Source organism: Natator depressus, chromosome 10 (genome assembly GCF_965152275.1).
Source record: "Natator depressus isolate rNatDep1 chromosome 10, rNatDep2.hap1, whole genome shotgun sequence".
NCBI classification, from domain to species: Eukaryota; Metazoa; Chordata; order Testudines; family Cheloniidae; genus Natator; species Natator depressus.
In genome coordinates, this window is record NC_134243.1 from 80,540,758 (window position 1) to 80,564,081 (window position 23,324).

General features: G+C 39.8%; 1 protein-coding gene across 7 annotated transcripts in view; it reads left to right on the forward strand.

Moving 5' to 3' along the window:
• Window positions 1-23,324, forward strand: part of GLCE (glucuronic acid epimerase) — a 108,608-nt gene that overhangs the window by 74,056 nt on the left and 11,228 nt on the right. For 6 of the 7 annotated variants that reach the window (XM_074966628.1, XM_074966627.1, XM_074966631.1 and 3 more), the window contains one exon: window positions 20,756-21,351. In XM_074966628.1, the coding sequence (XP_074822729.1) occupies window positions 20,769-21,351 (583 nt within the window). In that variant the 5' untranslated portion in view covers window positions 20,756-20,768. Of the gene's footprint in view, window positions 1-5,747; window positions 5,826-20,755; window positions 21,352-23,324 lie in introns of those variants that run through there. The other variant, XM_074966626.1, reaches the window with a different exon arrangement.

Below are 23,324 nucleotides of genomic sequence, written 5' to 3' on the forward strand. Positions count from 1 at the left end.
GAGAAGCTATAAAATAGAGGTACAAGAAGCTCAGTGGATGATCCTCAAATGAGATATGTGATGGTGTCTCCTGAAGTCAGAGGCCGAGTCCCAGTGCCTGTGATGATGCTGCCAGTCTCTTGTGCCCAGTAGTACACAGGATCAAGCCCTTAACACAGCACATGACTTATTGTCCCATATTTATAAAGCTCCACCTCCAAAGTTAGATGTTTTTCCTCTGATTCTTTCTACAAAAAAGCAGCCTTTAACTCAAAAAAAAAAAAAAAAAAAAAAAAAAAATTTGATAGAGGTCCATTTGAGGGTTCGGTATATATTTTATTTGAATGTTTTAAAAAACTAAGCCTTAAAACATTTTATGTTCAGATTTCATTTTAAACATTTATTTTTAGAAAGAAAAACTATAAGAAGAATATAAGAACAGCCATGCTGGATCAGACCTAATGGTCCATCTAGCCCAGTATCCTGTCTCTGACAGGGGCTGGTGCTAGATGCTTCAAAGGGAATGAATAGAACAGACAATTACTCAGTGATCCATCCCCAGTCATCTAGTCCCAGCTTGTGGCCAACAGAGGTTTAGGGACACCCAGAACTTGGGCTTGCATCCAGGAACATCGTGGCTAATAGCCATTGATGGACCTTTCCTCCCAGAACTTATCTAATTCTTTTTTGATCCTAGTTATCATTTTGGCCTTCATGGCATCCCCTGGCATTGAATTCCCACAGGTTGGCTGTATGTTGTACAAAGTACTTTGTTATGTTTGTTTGAAACCTGCTGCCTGTTGATTTCAATATGTGATCCCTGGGTCACAACAACAAATTTAACATTCAACTTTAAAAAAAAAAATTTAATTTAAAAATCAGATTTATTTTATTTTGTTCCTATCCACGCTTGTCTCACCCTGGGGAAGCCAGGAAGCCATATGTTCTTATGAAACAGTAGCACAGAGGAGACGGTGCAAATATCGGGCTCCTGTCTTAACGTTTGTTGAAATGGAAAATATATAAATCTCAAACTTGCCATTAAAAAGCTAATAGGCTATGCTGTTGAATGCAGAAAACAGCAAACCCACTCCTCTGCTGTGAGTAAGTGGGCTGCGTGCTGGGGAATGATGTATGTTGGAAGAATTTGCTCTGGAGAGGCTACACCATTCTTATGCCTCCTGTAGACTCAGGCCTGTTCTCATTCTCCTGGAACAGGACAGGATGAGCCACAGTGTGAGGGATCCCGTGGCCACCCATACTTCCCTCTTCTCTGTGCTGTCCTGCAAGAGGCTCATTTAAAGCAGGTCTCTGTGCCATGCTGGGGTCCATACTCTGCATGGACCCCCACATCAAATCCTGCCTTCTTGTTTAAGGGTACTGCACCAGTTCTGCTACAAAGCAGATTTTTAAATTAAACAAGTAATTGATGAAGCAGTAAAGTAGAAAATAATTTTAATTCCTTCCTAGATCCTGAAAACTAAAGTCAGTAATTCAGTTGCTAGCAAAGAGAAAATGTTCAAATGTACCATTTGATTTCCTTAACGTATTGTAGGGATGGCTGAACATAGTACTGTAAAACCTGCTTTTTCCAAGTTTGCATCTGGAAGTTTTGGTACTATACATCTGGTCAGTCTGTTTTGAGAACAGGCTTCTGGGTCCCCATGGACTGGCATTTCCTCATGGGGCTAAGATAGGTGGGTGCTGCTACGAAGGTAGAAGTATCTGCTTGAGCTATTTAAAAAGTGGCTTCTGAGCTGAATGCGCAAGCAGATGAGTGTAGTAGAGCTCTGTAGTAGCCAGTGCAGTCCAGAGTAGGTAACTACAGTACAGTGAAAGATGATGTGCCAACAAACACCAAAAGAAATTAAGACACTTCTTAAAAACAAGAATGTGAATTTGTTTGCAATTTTACCTGTTTAATGAAAGGACCCTGACTCCTGAAATAGTATATTACAAGATATAGTGAAAGATTTTGTTTCCCTGAGAGGCTAGTTACAGTGGTTAGACGTCGCTATCTTGAGACTTGTGGCATTTAGTGTATTACAGTTTTAAAATATAAAAATAAGAGAGGGTGATGAAACTGTTTCATCTTTGCTTAGGCTTCTGCTTCATCTATTTGTGTGATAACAATATAATGCTTAGTAGCTTAAAAAGCGTAGTAATACTTTTGTAAGAAGTAGCTAGATTTTGGAGTTTGTGCCGTTAACAAGTGTTTTAATAGCTTCATCCATCTGGACATCAAGTAGATTTATTCCTGTATGCTAAATGAGCTCCTAATCATGACAGAAATTTCCACTAACTCTGTTTTTCCCAGTATGGCATATAAATATGGTACAAAATTTAAATGAATTGTAACAAAGCTTTGTTAAATTCTAATTCAGTAGAATGACAGAGGCATCGTAGAGACAAGGTGGGTGAGGTAATATCTTTTATTGGACCAAATACTGTTGGTGAGACAAGCTTTAGAGCTTACGCAGAGCTCTTTTTCAGGTCTGGGAAACTAACAGTGTCGCTGCTATATACAAATTGGAACTGGTTGTTTAGCATGAGTAGTTAACAACAACAAGGTGAGTGAGCTTCCTAGACATGAAGAGCTCTGTGTAGCTCAAAAGCTTGTCTGTCACCAACATGAGTTGGTCCAATAAAAAATATTACCTTAGCCACCTTGTCTGTCTAATATCCTGGGACCATCACAGCTACATCGCTGCACACAACAAAGACATCTTTTGCATTCTTCCTTTGATAACTGAAGGCCTGACTTTTAAAAATAGCATGTAACTGGATGTCTGATTTGCACATCCGTTTAGCACAAATGCACCCACAAGTTGGGTAATTGTGCACATAAGCTGAATTCTGGCTATTGGCCGTGTAACTCCTGTAAGTGTCTCAGGCTCTGTCATCTAACCTAAAATGTTTGTGTCAATGTAGATTTAGGAGGACACCACTGAACTTTGATCTAGAGCAGTTTTTTAAAATTAATATAATCTGGTGGGGAATGCTTTCAATAGTCTGTACAGCATGAGTGGGGTTGAGAAAGGAGGGAAGGAGACAAGCACCCCTACAACTTACACTTAAAAAGGTCTTATGTTTGCTGTGTTAGCTCTCTGTTGTTTAACAACCCTTCCTGATGACATTACTGCTGCACAGATAAGTTGGCTTCTGCTGCATGAGAAACCCAGTAGTAATAATATTTGTCAAGCGTAGAAAGATTAAAAACAGTCTAGCAAAGACTATGGTTTAGATGTCGTTCAATTCTATTACACAAGAGTTTAAAATAATATACAGAATTACTTGTGATATATTAAATCTGGATAGGTTTTATGAAATTCTATAATGTAAAACTAATGCTTTCTTGCAATTATAAAGACAGGTTATCTACCATGTAACTTCAGTGATTTGAATAATAATCTTATGTGAAAGGAAAAATGCAAAAAACTCAAACAAAATGAAACCCCCACCCTCATTTAACAAAATTGGTTTACTTTGTCCATTCCCCGGCATCAAGGCAGAATCAACTTTCTTATTGATAAACCATTCCTGATTACCTTTACAGACTAAGGATAGACCTATATCGGTACTGTGTGCTGCTGTTTATTTTTAGCGTATATATATGTATATCCATAGTGCAAAAATGTTGCAATTTGACGTGGAAGGTATTTTGCATATAGTGCCTTTTTGATAGTCCAGCCTGTGTTAGCTGTCTGTGCTTATGTGCGCACAGATGTGCTTTTTGTCAGAACTGAAAAACATGAGGGAGCTTGGCCCTGAAGAGGGACAGGTCACAAGGGAATGAGTGAATATGCTTTTTCTAAGGTGATCTAACCTTCAGTTCTCACCAAATCTGTGTCTAGCGACGAGCTAAGTGCAAATGAAAATGGTATCAGTTGTGCAGTTTTACACCAACGGAATGATGCTCAAAATCTTATAAAAAATATGAATATACTGAGTGTGGCTGTCATTGAAACTAAATAAGGAATCCGCTGTGTTTTAAGTGGGGTAATGATTACAAATACACTAATATAAAATTATAGTATGCTTTTTAAAACCACTCTTACCTCATCACAACAATGTAATGTAAATAGACTTCTGTTCTAAATCTAAGCAGTAGATGGAATTTGTTGAACAATAAAGGAAATTACATTAGGCTGTAGTCACATTAGAGAATTGTAGGGTATATTACTGGACACTTTGTCATTTTACTTTACAATTTAGATCTTCCTTTCATGTGGTATACAGATGGAATATTACTAACTGCCATAATTAAATAGTAAATCTGTCTTGGAGTCAGCCAGTGTAGCGTAGTGATCTAGATTCAATTAGGTTAGGTCTATTCATTTGTATTTGTACATTATTATAATTTCTCAGCACAAAATGAAACCATATATATTGTTCAAATTCTCTTCTGATTTTATTTAATCAAAATCTATTAAAATGCTAACTGCATATAGATTAAATGCAGATTAATTATAATTAATGTATTAAATTAGGCACTTGTACTCAAACCAGTTTTCACAGGTTAACAGTCAACTAAAACCTACTTACTAAGATATTTTAATGCCTCTGCCAATGTGTATATTTATTAAAATAAATGCAGCCATATTCTCACCTACTTCTCAGTTCTGCCTATTTCAGAATTGTCCTAGTTTTGTTGCATCATCTGCTGCTGTGGGAATAAATATGTTGTGAAGCAGAATTTGGCAAACATTCATGAAGCCAATTCTAGTAACAAATTATCTTTAATTAGCTTTCAAAGGGCAGCCTTAGTGTTTGGGAGCATTGCAGAATTCCTGTCAGCAAGGCTTTATAAATGCTGAAAAAAATCTGGCTTTCAAGTCTTAAGTAAACATCAGTGGTACAGAAGTACAATGGAGTTTTTATTACATTATTTTCCTATGAAGGAAAATGATGACAATTGAGACAAACTGAATGGTTTCTGTAGTATTGAGCATGACTGCTTAAATATACACTTTCTGCTTCTAACTTTTTTCTTCACTCTTACGTACCTATAGCAAGATTTATTTTTCCCATGATTGTGATCAGGATATCGGTTGGAATTCTAGTCTGTCAGATTTATTTGGTTGCTAAATTGTTGTTGGAATGTGGTTTTTGTTTTTCTTTGTATCATATTTAACATATCTAAGATTGGCAGTCACTATTCCGTGGTTTTTTCCCCCCTTGACTAAATAGTTTAGCTTCAAAGTAAATAGGTAGCTTATCACTACTCAGCAGAAATCCACGGTCTTCAGTTAAAATACAGTCTTTCTTCATACATAATAAACAGAATGTCAGTTCTGAGAAGTTTAAAATCTCGGTGAGCAACTTATTTTTGTCTATTTAAACACATTACTTTTTAAACTGAATACTCTAATGTATTACCAACTGATACAGCCTGTTTGGAAAATGTTTGTGCTTCGTGCTTGCTAATGTTTCTCTGCTTTCTATACAGAAAGACAGCTAGAATTTAATAATTTGAAGAAGCTTTATGTAATCGTTGAATTTAGTCCATTCAAGACTGAGCCATACAATGTTAGGAAAAAAACCAGTAGCGCTAGAAGAGCCCATTGACTATGGTTAGCAGATTGCCTGGGTGTGCAATACATGTCCATGCTAAACAGGGGCAACTGAAGTGATTGTAAAATGCTGGAAGCTGCCATCACCTTATCTACACTATGGCTCTCACTCTTGCAGGTGAATTTGTGGCAGCGCTGGTGGGATTTTTCCCCATAAACTTCCTAACCTGGATACAGCCAGAAAAACCCTTGAGGGTGAGGCAGGAGGTGATTTTAAGATCAAGTGGGCACTACAATCATTGCAGACATGATGGACGTCCTATCTGGGAGAAGGTTTGAGATATGTTTGCAAAGCGTTCAGACTATAGCAGTACAAAGTAGTGCCTCGTGGTGACATCTGCCATAACAATGCTACACGTCGTCTAAGAGCTATTTTGTGGCATACAGACAAGTTGTACTCTTGGTAGAAGTGCTTATGTAATCCATTAGTTTGGTTATGCACGGATCCTTTGAGAGAGGATAGGGTGAGCAGGGGAGCTTGCTCTCTGCCTCAGTCTAACTGGAATTAAACCTTAGTGCAGAGTTGCTTCCTGAGAAACCAGGCTTTGGTGCGTGGGCAGAGATTTCTGGAAGAAGGGTTTGCCTGCACACTGTTGTGACCGTCTCCGTTCCCAGACTATTGTGTACTTGTAAGAGTATGCATGCTTTATTTATGGTATATCCAAACTCCCTGTCACTGTTGTTTCCTCCACTGGAAAGCTGACTTCCATAGCCCCAGACATCTGTTGCCTCTTGGCAAAGGATGAGAGACATTGGGTTCAGAATGGGACACTAGTATTGGAAGAAGGGGCAACAGTACTTATATTTCCATTTATTTAGAACATTAGGAGAAAATCCTAGTGTCTGAAACGAGATGGTGGGGAATTGGGATCAAAAAGCCACATGAAGGAATTACTGGAAATCAAGTTTCCTACTCAACTTGCTATGATGATTTGTTTCTTCTTCCACAAACTCTGAGCCTGGTGGCTGTGACTGAACAAGCACAAATGAGCCTGTATTTGGATGCTTGTGGCATACAGCTCTTGGAAAATAGGCAATTTATAGCTGGGATCCTGTGTGCTTTGCTTTTCTGTGGCTGGGGAGTTGGGTGCTCCAGAGTTTTAATTTAAAAAAAAAAAATCTAGCCTATATCACTGTGAGGCAAACCTTTAAAAACAAAAAGAAAAGGAGGACTTGTGGCACCTTAGAGACTAACCAATTTATTTGAGCATAAGCTTTCGTGAGCTACAGCTCACTTCATCGGATGCTTTCTGTGTATATAATATCTTCTACACGTTCCACAGTATGCATCCGATGAAGTGAGCTGTAGCTCACGAAAGCTTATGCTCAAATAAATTGGTTAGTCTCTAAGGTGCCACAAGTCCTCCTTTTCTTTTTAGGACTAACATTGTTCATTGCTGAGTGTTTTAGGAGAAACATTCAGTTAATGTGCTTTACCCCACAATCACATGCTGCCTCCCACCGTTTCCCAGGCATCCAAAGCCACAACTGTCTTCTCCCCAGCTCCCCAAACCTCCAGTTTACCCCTGCTTTCTATAGTGCCATTGTGCATTTTCAGCAGACAGGTCTGCATCCCATAAAAATGTAAGGCTAGTATACAATTAATTAAATACTGTGTTCAGTAGTACTGGGAACTATGTACTGACTGTATTCATTTTCATATTAGGTTTTTTTAATGGAGGTATTTTATCTAAAAGCTGCCCTGGAATCTCCAGTATGTCACACTGGAATGCTGTGAAATCCAGACACATACCCCCCACCCCCGCTGCTTAATTTAGACCATGTTTGCCAAGGAGTGACCTACAGAAGGTCAATGACCAGTTAAGTAGCTATGTAAACATTATGGTGATGGCTTCCTCAGGGTAACTATACACAAACAGTAGCTCAGTGTAGGAGTGGCACATTTTTGGATGAAGAGAGAATCCCCCAGTACAAAGTCTTGCAAAGCAGCTCTCTAGAATGTGAAAAGGATATTTGCTAAATAAAAAATAGATATAGCTCCTTTGGCTGATTCATTTTCTTGTAGAGTTTAATAAGCTTGGTCTCTCCAATTTCCCTTTTTCTTGTACAGTATACCTTTCTTAACTGCAGACTGAAAAGGAGTACTAGTGGCACCTTAGAGACTAACCAATTTATTTGAGCATAAGCTTTCGTGAGCTACAGCTCACTTCATCAGATGCATTCCAATGAAGTGAGCTGTAGCTCACGAAAGCTTATGCTCAAATAAATTGGTTAGTCTCTAAGGTGCCACTAGTCCTCCTTTTCTTTTTGCGAATACAGACTAACACGGCTGCTACTCTGTTAACTGCAGACTGTTCACTATCGCTATAATCTGGAAAGGAGATTAGTGCAAGTTCTGATACTGCTCTTTATCCTCTAGTGAAGCCTTCCCCCTCAATTCTACATCTCTGCATCCTCCTCACAAGTGAGAATTCTTCAGATTGAATAAAGATGAACCCTGCATCTTTAATGGCAAATATGACTGGGAACAGCTTGTAAGGTGAAGTTGTCAGAATTACATTAGCATTTCAAACTAGCGAGTACAGTAGCTTGAGGGGGGAAAAACCAACTTGCCCTTCTTAGCATATATCAAGGCACACTGAATTTACAAAATGATAACCAGGTTCTGTGTTTTGAAGGCATGCCAGAACGGCAAACTAAGGGTTTTGGCCAGCAAATTGCAGGACCTATTTTGCTGCATTTACCTGACACCGAAATTTTGTAAGGAAGGTAGAACAAAATTCTCTTTTAAGTAGCATATGGAAGATTTTTCTGTAGACCTGAACTGTGTTTGGTCCTGTCTGTTTGTTTACCAAATCAATTTGTAAGTATTGTTCTTCTATTTGTCTTTTTCTATGACTAATTATCAGTTTCTTAAAAAGAAAAGGAGTACTTGTGGCACCTTAGAGACTAGCCAATTTATTTGAGCATAAGCTTTCGTGAGCTACACTTGCATCCGATGACGTGAGCTGTAGCTCACGAAAGCTTATGCTCAAATAAATTGGTTAGTCTCTAAGGTGCCACAAGTACTCCTTTTCTTTTTGCGAATACAAACTAACACGGCTGCTACGCTGAAACCTATCAGTTTCTTGTGAACTGTATGTAGCACAGTTAACCTTAACAGCTTCATTGTAACTTTTTTTTAGTGCCGAGGACCTGGATTCATCATCTTACTTCTCCTCCCCCCGAACGTCTGAAAAGGGACCAAGCAGCCTTTTTGTTCTATCCAGCACTAAAAAGCAACTCAACCTCTAGCTGTTGATATCATGCGTTTAAAACACCTTCTGGAGGAAAAGTCATGGCAATAAATAGTCTAGGTCTAACATGGTAACAAAGCCCTTTCTTGGGACGTTTTTCTTGCCATCTAACATTACTTTACAAGAGAGCTTCTTATGGTTGCATTATGATTTGTTTTTAGTGAACAGGCAATAACCTTGAACCTTTAGCCCTGAACCTTTTATCATAAATAGACTAATGTCTTACCTGAAAAGTTCTTTTCTTCTTCACCATTCTGCACTTTGGGTTAGTCTGTTGTGATTTACTGACCCTCAGGCACATCCTGCTGACACTGCTCATGCAAGTAGCCTGATTTGGAAGCAGCTGAACTATTTGCTTGTGTAAGGTGAGCACGGTTAGGCACTTCTATGGAATTCCTTGGTTCTAACATCTCTCCTCCATCTGAAGGCTCCAGTTTAAGGCCCTGTCTACACTAGGGGGCACTTCACTGTTATAGTATACCTCAAAGAGCTCCTTGGGCTAGCCTACACTATAAAAGTTTTGCCAGTACAGCTCTGCTGGCAAACCCCCCTTGTGGAGACACCGCTGATTCTGCCAAAAAGAGGTCTTTGGCCTGTATACTTAAGTTGCCTATACTAGCAAACGAACTCTTGCCAGCATAAGCTGTCTCTCCCTTGGATTTTTTTCAGGCGTAGCTGTGTTGCTTAAGGGTGAGACTTTATTTTTTCACATGCCTGATGGATATGCCAATACAATTTTGTAGTGTAGACCTGGTCCTAGTGTGGACGCCAATTTATAGCAGCAAAATAATGCTTTTACGGGTAGAGCTTATTTTTTTCCTCTCTCTCTTCTCCCCGCCACTCAACTGAAAAAAGCTCTACCCATAAAAAGCAGTTTTTCAGGTATAACTGTGTCTATATTAGAGACTTTGCCATCACATCATGTGGGTTAGGGCTCACTCCTGTTCACATCCTGACAGACGTAGGTGTGCTATCAGAAGTCTGTCATGTAGACAAGGCCTAATTCCTCCATATCAAGCTTTTCCCCAGTTACATCCTGTCAGGCCTTGGAACAAAGACACCCTTTGACATAGACTCATGCTGTCAGGAGCCTGTCTTTAGTCCAGGAGACAGAATGATGAGTAGACAGTCTATTAGGAGGAGACGGGTTTACATGATGTGTTTAAAAATCCTTGCCAGGACGTCGGAAAAAATCCTTGCCAATAATTGGCTTGAGCCTGCCTACCTGAAAATGGAACCGAAGGTTAGTTTGCAGTTTTCAACTAAACACATCATTCTGATGAAGTTTACACCTTAATTAGTTATCTTGACACCTTCCCCCCACCCCCATTCTAATGCTTCATTAGTGTTGAAATTGCCTTTGTAAACTGGAGTTTAAAAGATTTTGTTTTAATTCAGGGCAACAATAGTTCCCTAAAAAGTCCATCCACACTTTCAATTTTTGAAATGCTAACAAATTGGGTCAGCCTGTTGCAAAACTGGGTCAGTGTACTGCTCATTCTTTCATGGGATTGTGAGTTGTGTGCCAAATCAGAACTCAGCTTGCCAAAGCTGTGACAATACCTACCCTCAGGTCATTCCAGATTTCTGAAATGTACAAGCTGCAGTAACCACTTGAAGTCTGATTGTTTTTCCTCATTACTTCTATCTTAGTGATCCATCATAAATCCCCAATATTGATTCACTTGGGTCACTCTCTTCTGAGTGCCAGTGTTTCCTCCCAGAATCCTGTCTTTAATTCTTTCACCAGTAGTCTGTTTGTGAAAGATCTGTTTCCTGCTCCCAGAGCACAGGATTTCTGTGCCCTTGAAGCCCTGAGAAATACGCACAGATCCACAGTTATTTTCCACCTGTCTTCAGGACCTTTGCTTGGATACAGTATATGTCCATCCAAGTTGAGGACTCCTTTCTGAGCCTGTCTGCTGCTCCTGCTTAATCATATGGAGGTCTTACCATTTAGCTATACAAGCTACCCCTCCGTTTCTTTGCAGCTGTGCACATTCCCTCACTCCCAGACTCCACTGACCTTCAGAGCAAGAGACTGGGGTGAAATCCTGGCCCTGTTGAAATTGATGGGCATTTTGATGCTGACTTCAGGAGAGCCAGGATTTCACTCCAGCATTCAAATATGGGTCACCTGAGAAGCCATGCTGCACAAACAAACCACAGTGGCAGCTTATCCTCTGTGGCCCTCAAATGGGAAGGTTTGTGATAGCCATACACAGACATCCATTTTCCTTTGGCCGTTGTCACTGTAAACTAGAACTGTTGGCTTTTGTTCTTCCCTAATGTCATTCCCCAGGGAGAGCAGCTAAGGCAGGTCTTTAAATTGTTCAGAAAAAAATTGCCAAGTACCAAAATGCCCTGGGAGGTTAACTTTTTATTCTGTGCTTGTGGCTACATAGAAAGGGACTTCCTCACAGATGTCCACTTATTGCTGGACACATTTCCATATTCCCATGGCTGGTCAGCAAAACATCCTGTGCTTTTTAGCTTGCTAGGATCAATACATTTGGAATACAGATCTTCCTTGTTTGGCTGAGTCACAGCTGCACACGCCTTCACAAGTGGAGCTGTATAAGGCAGGTACCTGCCCTTCCCTACACACATTCTGCAGTAAAATGTTCTCTTTTGGGGCCCTGTCCTAGGTGCCTCGCTAACCCAGAAGACCATTGACCATAGCTTGTGGAGTTGGTTTTGAGCTTTCCCTTTCTTTGTGTGAATCCTTTCTTCAGGAAAACATCTGTTCCTGCTAACTCTGCTCTCGGTTTGCTTTCCCTTCCTTTGGGTAACGTTTAGTTATTGCTACTTCAATCCCATCCATCTGTACTAGTGTCGGCCAGTTCAGAAAAGATCTTCTTGCCTACTTTCTTCTGCTACTGTTCCCTCGTTAAAATGCTAACCTGTCTGTTTGATTTATCTCTAGTCAGTAAATTGCTCTGGGAAGGTTGATCTAGAAATATGTTTAGTCCTGCAGTTTCTCAACTGATTTGAAGAGCAGATAGCTAAACTTACTGGAAGATCACATAGAATATTAGGGTTGGAAGAGACCTCAAGAGGTCATCTAGTCCAATCCCTTGCTCAAAGCAGGAAACCAACTAAATCATCCCAGCCAGGGCTTTGTCAAAAAACCTCTAAGGATGGAGATTCTGTTGTACCAATAAATTTAAAAACCAGCAGGATCTTATTAAAGGGAAAAAGGCAAAATACCACATTTATTGTGAATACAGAAAGAATCATAGTAAGCAGTTAGTTATAGCTGTAACATTCCATTCAATCTCATCTTTATTCACTCATTCATTCATACTCACACACACAGGTTCTGCAAGGTTGTTATCATAGTAAGCAGTTAGTTATAGCTATAACATTCCATTCAATCTCATATTTATTCACACATTCACACACACACACACACACACACAGAGGTTCTGCAAGGTTGTCATCATAGTTACCAGCCTTAGAGTTGCTCATGCCAAGCCACTGGCCAGGTGGCCTGGACATGAGGAGGGAGCAGGGCCTTGTCAGATGCTCATCTGATGCTCCTGGAAGTTGGTTTGCAGAATCAGACCCCAAAGTTCTCACTTTTTAAGAGTCTATTTTTATAGGAATTTCTTCCTATGCCAGTCTATGGGAATTGCTTCATCATGCTGTTGCTGAATCAATCAGCAGATAGCACATTCCTGACGGCTCCAAGAAGTTATCTTGTTCTTTGGTTCTCCCATTCTTGAGGCTGTTGGGTGGATTCCAGTCTGCCCTCCGGGGGTCCTCTGGTTATTTCCACTTGACGCCTTCTTCAGCCGATGGACACTGGATTCTTAGGCTGGCACCTCCCTGATCATTCAGTTGTTATCCACACCAAGCATCCATCCACATACATCCTCTATCTCTATTTTAATCACAATTGTTAATACAACAAAAGGGCGGGGAGTCTCTGGGTGCTGTTTCTGTTGTTAGAGTATTGCTTTGAGTCTCTGTGAATTGCTTTGAGAACAGACTCTGTCTTAGAATGTACTAACGCAATTAGCAGCTTGCAAGTTTCACACATAGAGGGAGAGAAACAGTACCAAAACCCAAGAGACCTCTTAATTAGTAATACCCTGGAATTTAAACTATGGGGAATCAAACTCATTTGTGATTTTAATACAGAACTTCTTTAATATGATCCAACAATTCCACCACCTCCCTAAGGAACCCATTCCAGTGCTTCACTACCCTCCTAGTGAAATAGGAAATTTCCTAATATTCAGCGTAGACCTCCCCTACTGCAACTTGAGACCATTACTCCTCGTTCTGTCATCTGCTACCACTGAGAACAGCCTAGCTCCATCCTCTTTGGAACCCCCCTTCAGGTAGTTGAAGGCTGCTATCAAATGATCACTTCCCTTGATCTGCTAGCAATGCTCCTACTAATGCAGCCCAATATGCCGTTGGCCTTCTTGGCAACAAGGGCACACTGTTGACTCATATCCAGCTTCTCATCCACTGTAATCCCCAGGTCCTTTTCTGCAGAACTGCTGCGTAGCCAATCAGTCCCCAGCCTGTAGCGGTGCACTTGTTTAGCTGCTTCTGATTGTTGCCTGTTTGCTGTTCTGGGGTGTGCACCAGTTTGACCCGGGGTAACCTAGTCAAGAAAAAATTTAGCCAGTAAACAGGTCTGTTAGTTCCTGTATGTTAATCTGTAGGTAATGAGGTGAGTCTTGAACAAAGGAGCATCTGCAAAACAAGCTGTTATAAATATGTATTGGATTCCTGCTGGAGCCCTTCTCATCCACCAAGCTTGCTTTGGATTTGGTTACTGCTGTAGATAGTCAGAGGAGTTGATGGTTAGAGGCTGTGAAACAGTTTACATCCTCCTTTGCCATGATCTCTTTATAAATAGGTCTTGTGTGTCCAGTGGGCAGGGAGATCTGACAGCAGCCTGGACCCATGAGCTGCTTACCTTTAGGGGATTCTAGTGCAAGGTGTCCTTGCATATTAGTTGTTTGCGGTGTTGTAGCCATGCTCATCCCAGGATATTCGAGACAAGTTGGGTGAAGTAATGTCTCTTATTGGACCAACTTCTGTTGGTTAAAGACAAGTTTACACAGAGCTCTTTAAGAATAAAAGATATTACCTCCCCCACCTTGTCTCTCTAGTTCCAGGGACCAATACGGTTACAATAACATTGCATTAAATTCTGGCATTCTCAACCCAAGGTATAAAGTGACTCCTCATTTATAATTCTTAGCAGTGAATACCAAGACTTCTTTGCTTGCAGACTTAATTAATATAACGGTAGTAGCAGGAATAGTTGAAGTTTTAGTTTTTCTTTAGCCTAGTTTTTTATTCTTTGTACTCAAAACAAAGAATGTTGACACTTCATTTGTGCGTCAAAATAAGTTGTTCTAAGTTATATCCATTAACATGTGTTTAAAATTGACTGGTTATTTTCTCTGTAAAATATTGTGTATTTCCTTGCATATTAATTATGATTCTGTGAAGTAATTTTTGCTTCAACAAGAATATACTGAACTTTCAGAGGTAACTTGGATTCACTATATTTTTAGAAAAGTATTCTTTAAAGGTAACTTTGATCTCCAACTTGAGGTCCTTAGGTGTTATCACAACAGGAACAGAATCCCCATTGTACTGGTTAACACGAAGAGACATGAGAGGGGGAATTGGTCACAATAACATCAAACAGATGTGTGCATGGATTAGTTGTAGGTCTCAATAGTCACAGGTAGTAACGGCTTTTAAAAGCTGAGCAGTTGAGTGTCAGGCTGTTTAGAAATACTTGCGTTTTGCTAATATCTATAACACTAATGGAAACTTCAGTGAAAGAGATGCTGAATCTTTATGAAAGATAATCTAATCTATACCTTCAGTTATGGTGTGAGAACTCTCAGCACACCTCCAGAGATTCTCCTAGAATACTCCAGCAAAATCCGGGAAGACCAGACATAATATCCCTGATATTTCCCTGATATACAGAGAGAGCAGACCCTCCCATATATACTACCTTACATTTTATTTCAGGATTTTAAAAAAAAAATATTCCTTTTATATATCATAATGAAGAACAAAAGGCACAGTGTCAATTTAAAACAATCCTTTGTAGGCCTGCTTTACATTATTGAGACTTGTACAGTTATTGGTCCATCCATTTACCTCTAGTGTGTACACTTGTTTTAAAGATTAAGGAATGTCTCAAAGTGTAGATGTAGATGTGTATGCAAGTTCAGAGAATGTTTGTGTTCTTTTTCTTGGTAACTATGGGCATTTGTCTGACAACTACATTTCTCTCCACCTTTTGCTTGTTCAGTACCCAAAATCTTCTCTCTGGTTTCACAGTTGGTTGCTGTGAAGTTGTCATAAACCTGAATTGTGACTTTAGGGGAGGAGCTGATGAGTAGTTCAAAAACAATTATCTTTACATGTTAAATATTTTTCATAATAAAGAAAAAGGGTAACATACAGAAAATATACTGACTGTTAGAAAAATGTGTAGACATATCCATAAAAAATTTTCTGGTAGCTCTTTTAAAAACCTTGCCACTTTAAACTTCACTCAGTGAGCAGACCTTAAACTGCTGCACAGGCTGCTGGATAGATTGCACCAAGTGAGAGCTAGCAATGTGTGTCAGGGTTGAGCATTCAGAAATGCGAAAAGCAAGGGAGGAAAGGGACTTGTTGGTTGCAGATATTTGATCTGTTTCTTAACATGAATGCTGGATACTTCTTGTTTTGTGGTGTCTTCAGCTAATGTTCATAAAGATTGCATGTGTTTTTTAAATACCATTTTGGGGTCCTAGTTAACTTGGTGTTTAGGGGGCCAATTACAAATATTTTTGTAGTATTAAACTTAGGCTAGAGCAAAACAGAAAATGCTTAATTCCAACATTAATGTTCCAACATTTTCCCATCTTTCTTGAGTGCATCAGGAATGCTTTTCTCCTTAGAATGTGGTGCAAAGCTCACTGAAGTTAATGGAAAGCCTTCCATTTATTTCAATGGACTTTGGATCAGGCCCTCTTCATTGCACAATAAAATCTCATATGATGGTTCTTCCAAAATGTTTCACTTTTTTCTTTCTGAATCATTCTAGTTAAAATACATTGCTTATCGTGAAAGTAAAATATACAGGCACCAGGCAACCTTTCGAACAAGGCTTCATGTGCTCTTTAACCCCAAACTGCAGCAGTGCCTAATCCTCCATTTACAGGCTTCTGAATGGAGGTGAATGGTTGCCGCTGTGATCAAATATGCTCACAATCCTGGACTGCGAACACCATTCTCTTCCACTTGTGAGCCAAATGCAACTTGGGTCTCATCTCCAAGTGGTACCTAGAAGATGGTTAGCCATGCCATTGCTGCCAGTCTGAACTGTCATTTTAGAAGAATGGTATGCATCAATCTGTGTGACCCAAGTCAAGGAAACACACCAGGGAGGCCGTATTTCATAGGCAGCAACTCAGAGTATTGGTGGTATAGGATGACAGGTCTTGCTCATGACACTAACTCTGGCATACACAGAGAATTCTAATCAGAAGGCAGGCCAAAGACTCTTTCTTTCTTAATGATAGATATTTTGAAGTTTGGTGGTTGGCTTTTGTCTGCTCCCACCCCAGAGTTTACTTGCAGTTTGCTGTTGGTCATCTTCCAGAAATGTTGGATTTAATTTAATACTTCACGCTTCTGTTTTTCATCTGAGAATCTCTGTGCTGTCAAAACACTAAGAATCCGCTCCATTAAGCAGAGTGGGGATTGGAAGATCTCAGAGCTTGCCCAGGATCGCTCCTCAAATTGGTGGAAAAAGATGAGCAGAAATTTGCTGTGCTTAGTTCAAGTCCTCTGCTCTAACCAGCAGACGTGCTGCCTTCCAATGCACTGGACATGCACAGATTAAAACAAATATATTATGTAACTGGGGAATAGCTGGGCCCTATTCACTGCCATAAAATTACATCTAATAGTCTGTTTAAAATATGCAGTAATAAGCACGTAAAAATGTATTGAGCTGTTTCTCTCTTCCCCCTCTTCTCCCCCCCTCCCCATAATACAGATGGCTTAACTAAATGTAAAGTGTGCTTTATGGATAGGGGTGAAGTGTAGGAAGTACTGTTCTCCATTTAAAAGTGAATTATCTCTCTGTATAAAAGAAGCAAAGCGTACTTGTTGAGGTCATCCTGAAAGCATCATCACTAAAAATTATCTGCTGATGCAGAAAATTAGATTTATTCTTATATTAGCATTTCCATAAAAATACAATTATATACAAATTTATATTCTCTAAAAGCTGGTAGTAAACTAGGCTTTCAGGAAAATAGGACACTTATCTTTTAAAGTCCAGTTTCAAATGGCCAGATGGTGCTTACAATATGGAAGCATAAAATTAGTGAGGTGATTCATTGTCTCTATTTTTTTTTTTAAAGGCAACCTGAGGTAGGAACCTTTCTTGTTCAGTATCATTCCTGCATATTTGTCTGTCAGCAGAAACTACAGCCGTTGCCGAAACATTTCATTTAGTCATCTGAGGTCGATTCAGAGAGTTGTGTGGATAGTCCCTAGTGGGGGGTGTGTGTGACCATTATTTTAAATGTGAAATTTAAGCACCAGCTCTGCCTAGTCAGTTGTGCTTCAAAGAATATTAAGAGCTAACACACTTGTTTCACTGGGTATTCCTTTAGGTTCCTCCTGTAGTTGCCCAAAGGCAGGGCATAGTGCTACAACTTTGTACTGTTAACGGCATCTGTTAAAATGTTGTGGACCAAACGTTTTCTGAATTCAGAAATAAACAAGCCATTTTCATAGTCCTTGATTGCAATTAAACCATTAATTTGTTTGTGCCACTAGATACAAGAAATCTTATCCTGTTGTCATCCTGACACCTTCTTAGTGCTGATCTCTGGCTGGGAGTGGATGCTGCTTTAGAACACCAGTCAGCTAAGGGGGAAAAGTCTGTTATGGATGGTTGCATACAGTGAGATGCTTGCAGTGGTAACTGTTCCTGGCCTGACTTCCTGATCTTAATCTGTAGTACTTCAGCCTGTATAATATTAATTATTTATTATCATGGGTGGTTTGTGTAATGGCACAGATCAGATCTGCTCTGTTTCTTTCTCCGTCCCCACCTCTGCCCCATGACGTCTGGCTGTTTCTCAGTTAAGTAGTGACGTCTCACCTCCATATTGAATTCTGTGTGTGAGAGGAGCCCTAAGACTTTTATAAAAGTATTTCTTCCAAGCGCCTTGGCAAGACAAGGGCAGCTCTCGAAGCACAGTGCTAAACAAAAGCTCAGCTCTGTGCTTCACAAATCAGATCAGGTAGTTACATGTTTAACCTTTGGGTACTCTTTGCCATCCACTCAGGAGAAGTTTCAAAGGGAAAAGATGTTGGCATGGAGGATATATGTGAATTAAGCTTTTGATTAAGCTCCTTGGTGAAGAGAAATCCAAGTATCAAAAATTAAAAACCTAGTAGTCTGCAACACATTGTGTAATTCAGTGTTTTTTTTAAAAAAATGCTCTTGTGTTTTCCTTGTGGTGTCAAGTTTTTTGCTTCATTCTTGAGTAAAACCAGCTTTTTATGCCAGTATGCTTTTATAATTTAAATTTATTCTCATTATTCCTATAGTTCCCAGTCTCACGTCTTTTGACGTGTTCTTTCAATGTAATCTTTCACCTACTGTAATGTGGGGTGCAGAAGGGGAGGCAGGGGGAATTTTTGGCAAGAAAACTGGTAATGGGGAGTGGGACCTTTGCTATGAGAGAAGCCTTTCCAACTCATGTTTTATGTTCTTATTAACCCTATGGAAACTTTGTGCAAGAAATCTGGCCCAAAAACACTTCTGCTGAGAGTCTGTAGTCCCCTCGGATGTTCTCCCATTTTCCTAGTTCTGTTCCTACTTAATAGAGGCCTCTAACTCCCTGGTGTCCTTCCCAGCCTGAGGTCTGCGTTGAACAGGGCAGTAGTTAGCGCTACATAGTCCAGTTGCCTGCCTGCTCCTGTAATAAACTGTAATTTTAAAGGTTTCAGAGTAGCAGCCATCTTAGTCTGTATCCGCAAAAAGAAAAGGAGGACTTGTGGCACCTTAGAGACTAACCAATCGGATGCATCCGATGAAGTGAGCTATAGCTCACGAAAGCTTATGCTCAAATAAATTGGTTAGTCTCTAAGGTGCCACAAGTCCTCCTTTTCTTTTTGTAATTTTAAAAAGAGTATTTGAAGAGTTGAAACTTAAAGAATTGATCTAGGTTTGAATGTCAAGATCCACACCCGAACAAATTTGTATATTTCCAGTTCTTTTAAATCAGCTCACATTTTTATCGGTGTCTAAAAACTTAAAGTACTTTTTTTAATCATTAGCCACTAACTTCTCGAAAGCGTCTCTGTTTGAAGAAAGCAATGATTGAGATTTAATCTTTGAAATGAGGCAGTTTAAAATGATCAGCAATGACTTTAGATAAATATTTCATTCACTCTTCTCCAAATACACATAAGCCAACAGATCTGCCAGCCTGTCACAGAACTCCAAACCACAAAGAGTTATTTAAAAACACCAATTTTAAAAAAAATCTTTTGGTGGCATCTCAGTTCAACAAAGCAAAACAAATCCAAGTTTAGAGCTTAGTCTTTTCATTTGTCAGAAATTTATGGTTTTTTAGATAGTTTTGTGTATTGTTAGTTTAACCAATTACTGTCTGTATTACCTGTCTGAGCTTTCTTCCCCTACTCCCCCTTCTTTCTGGAGTTGGAGTAGTAGAAATGATTCATCATGTCACACTTGGTAGTGGCTGTACTTTGTTTGACTTCTCTGTGCGCGCTGCGGAGTGGATTACTGTGATTAGTGCTTTTTGCAGCTCTAGTCGCCTGCTGCTGAGCATTTCATTGCTAGATTTATGACTCTTTACTTGAAAATATACTGTGGCTCTAAAGCTTACTGCCAGTTCTGGTATGTCCTGCTCATGCTGCACAACAAAATTGTGTTGATAAATGCCTTTCTGTTGCTATAGTCCAAAGATGGTGATGTGAGCTACTAATTCGTAAATTCACTTTGTTGGGATGGAGGCGACCTAGAGGGATCCTGAGGAATACCCCACTGTACGGTGCTCCTAATTCAGTCATGCCTGTGCACAACCTCGCTCCATGAAAGGCCTCGGTCACGCTTACCTCTGTCTGAGAGCCTCACACCTATTCCTCCAGATACTATTGTTAAAGAAAAGGAGTACTTGTGGCACCTTAGAGACTAACAAATTTATTTGAGCATAAGCTTTCGTGAGCTACAGCTCACTTCATTGGATGCATTCAGTGGAAAATACAGTGGGGAGATTTATATACACAGAATATGAAACAATGGATGTTACCATACACACTGTAAGGACAGTGATCAGGTAAGGTGAGCTATGACCAGCAGGAGAGCGGGAGGGACGGACCTTTTGTAGTGATAATCAAGGTGGGCCATTTCCACACAAAGTAAAACTATTCCCCCCACCCCACCCCCACTGTTCCTCAGAGGTTCTTGTCACCTCGTTACAGTGTGTATGGTAACACCCATTGTTTCATGTTCTCTGTGTATATGTCTGTTCTCTGTGTATATAAATCTCCCCACTGTATTTTCCACTGAATGCATCCGATGAAGTGAGTTGTAGCTCACGAAAGTTTATGCTCAAATAAATTTTAGTCTCTAAGGTGCCACAAGTCCTCCTTTTCTTTTTGCGAATACAGACTAACATGGCTGCTACTCTGAAACCTATTGTTAAAGAGTCCATGCGTCGGACAGAGAGCTTGCTAGCGAATCACAGGGGTGAGGTTGAATCCAAACTGACACCCGCGCCCCCACGTGGCAGTGGACTGCCCTGTCACCAGCTCTATCGCTGTTGACTAAAGTAAAAGCAAAAGCCGTCCGTTCCCCTGTTTTAATCTACTCCACATTTATACTTGAGAACATCTCCTTTTATTTTGTAGGTATGGTGTGAATATGCGTTGCTTGGCAGCTCGGGTCAACTATAAGACTTTGATCATCATCTGCGCTCTCTTCACTCTGGTCACAGTCCTGCTGTGGAATAGATGCTCCAGTGATAAAACTACTCAGTTTCCCCGAAACCTGAACAATGGCTTCCGAGTAGATGGATTGGAAAAACGAACAGCTGCATCTGAAAGTAACAACTATGTAAATAACCTAGCCAAGCAGCAGAGCGAGGAGGCATCACCTCAAGAGCAACAGAAAGCACCCCCTGTTGTTGGAGGGTTCAATAGCAATGGAAACAAAATTTTGGGACTTAAATATGAAGAAATTGACTGTCTGATCAATGATGAGCATACAATTAAAGGGAGGAGAGAGGGCAATGAGGTCTTTCTGCCCTTCAGTTGGGTGGAGAAATACTTTGAGGTTTATGGGAAAATTGCTCAGTATGATGGCTATGACAGATTTGAGTTCTCTCATAGCTACTCCAAAGTATATGCACAGAGAGCACCTTACCACCCTGATGGAGTATTCATGTCCTTTGAGGGCTACAATGTAGAAGTTCGAGATAGAGTGAAGTGCATAAGTGGTGTTGAAGGTAGGTGGTGTATGTATTTTACAACTGAATGAAATGCATCTGAAAATTGCCTCTCATAATTTGATATTCAAGATGTTTTTCATTTTCTCAACCTCCCTAAGAAAGAATGGGGATGTGAGTCATGAGTGACATAGAGTTTTTTCTAGTCTGTCCCTTACTGTTCCTCCAGAGTCATCCTGACAGCTCTAATTTTGGTTTACAGCGGACACGTGCAGTACTAGAACGTGCTCTAATGCTTTACTAGCACCCATGGAGAGAGATGACAAACCATACGGCAGAGCTCTGCCATACAATAGCCTATGGCTAAACTGTCTTTTGTATTTTGTCTTTCTGTTGTATTTAACAAGATTATGAATTTTATTTGTTTAGGTTTATAAATGTCTGATTTAGCACAACAATGTAAGCTTCTGCTTTGGAACATTTTTAGAGCAAAACAATAAATGTGTACAAGCAGAAAACAGTACAAGGTTAGATTCTTCCAGATCTAGGTTAGCCTAGCACAGGCTTTATGCAACAAGGTAACAGAATCACTGCGATTTCTGAAGACCGGATAAGAGTATTTCTTCAAATTGGAGAGTTCATGCTTTTCTGTGTAATTACAGGAGAGATTTCGAAGAATGGTGTGAGCTGAATGGGAAGGCATTTAAGCCATTAAAGCTTTATCTCATAAGACTCTGAATAAAATTACAGGACAGAAGAACTTTTCTAATTTGCTGAGCCACTCAATCGATAATTCGTACACAAACAGCTCTCATTCCACTTCATAGGAAAGATTTAATAGCAGAAAACTCTAGCAAGATCTCATAACTAAGAATTAATTACTTTTACAAAACGTACTACAGAAAACGTACTGGCATACTGTCATATACTGTAAATAACTAAAACTAAACTGCACTTGTGAAATAAAAGAACAAAGTGCATTAATGTGGTGGTGTATTCCTGAGTTTATCCTAACAATTAACTTACTAGTTTGAAAAATTCATTAATTTGTGATGTTTCATTGTATGCTAGTATCAGTTCTTACTTCCAGAGTAGGGTCACTTCTAAACCCCTGAACATCAGTAGATTAGTTTGTTTTAAAAGATGCACAGGAGTGAATGAACCATGTCTGAATTAATCATGATACGATGTGCTATGATCTTTTCAGGTTATATTATCACATTCCCACTAATTTAGGTATCAACCAAGCAAATACTATTCTATCTTTTCGTCAATGTATTAAATTATTTTAGTCTCTGGAATATATTTTGAAAAAATATAAGATGCCCTATCAAACACATTTCTAAAAACTACTATTTTTAATGGACATGGTGTTAAAATATCTCTCCAAAACTATTGAATTCAATTCTTTAAATTCATGTTCTTTTCCTGTGTTCTGTAACTGCCATTTTGGGTTCATTGTAGCTGCTTTTAAAAATTCACCTTATCTTAATGTTAGGCATTCGCTAGATGACATCTTAGCCCTAATATCTCAAAATGTAGTGGTATCCTCCTCCTGTTTTTAAACGGCCACCTTCCTTTGGAATGAGATGGAAAGAGAGGAAGGACATCTGGAGCTGTGAATGTAGACTCGACACTCCCCTCCCCCTCCCCCCCCCGGGCTTTTCTATATTTCAAACACTACCACGGCACAGCTGCAGTGTTTCAGTGTAGACACCATCTATGCTGACAGGAGAGGTTCTCCCATTGGCATAGGTAATCCACCTCCTCAAGAGGTGGTGGCTAGATCAATGGAAGAATTCTTGTCCACCACACACTGTCTACATTGGAGTTAGGTTGGCATAGCTCCATGTGTTGGGGTGTGGATTTTGCACACTCCTGAGAGACGTAGCTATGCCGATGTAAGTTCTGAGCATAGACCAACCCTAAGATGCCTGACTATGATTCGTCTCTGTGTGGAGGGAAAAGGGAGAGTACATGCCTAAGTTCCCTCTAAGCTGCGCGGCTGTGCAGCAGCCTATTAAGCGCCACAC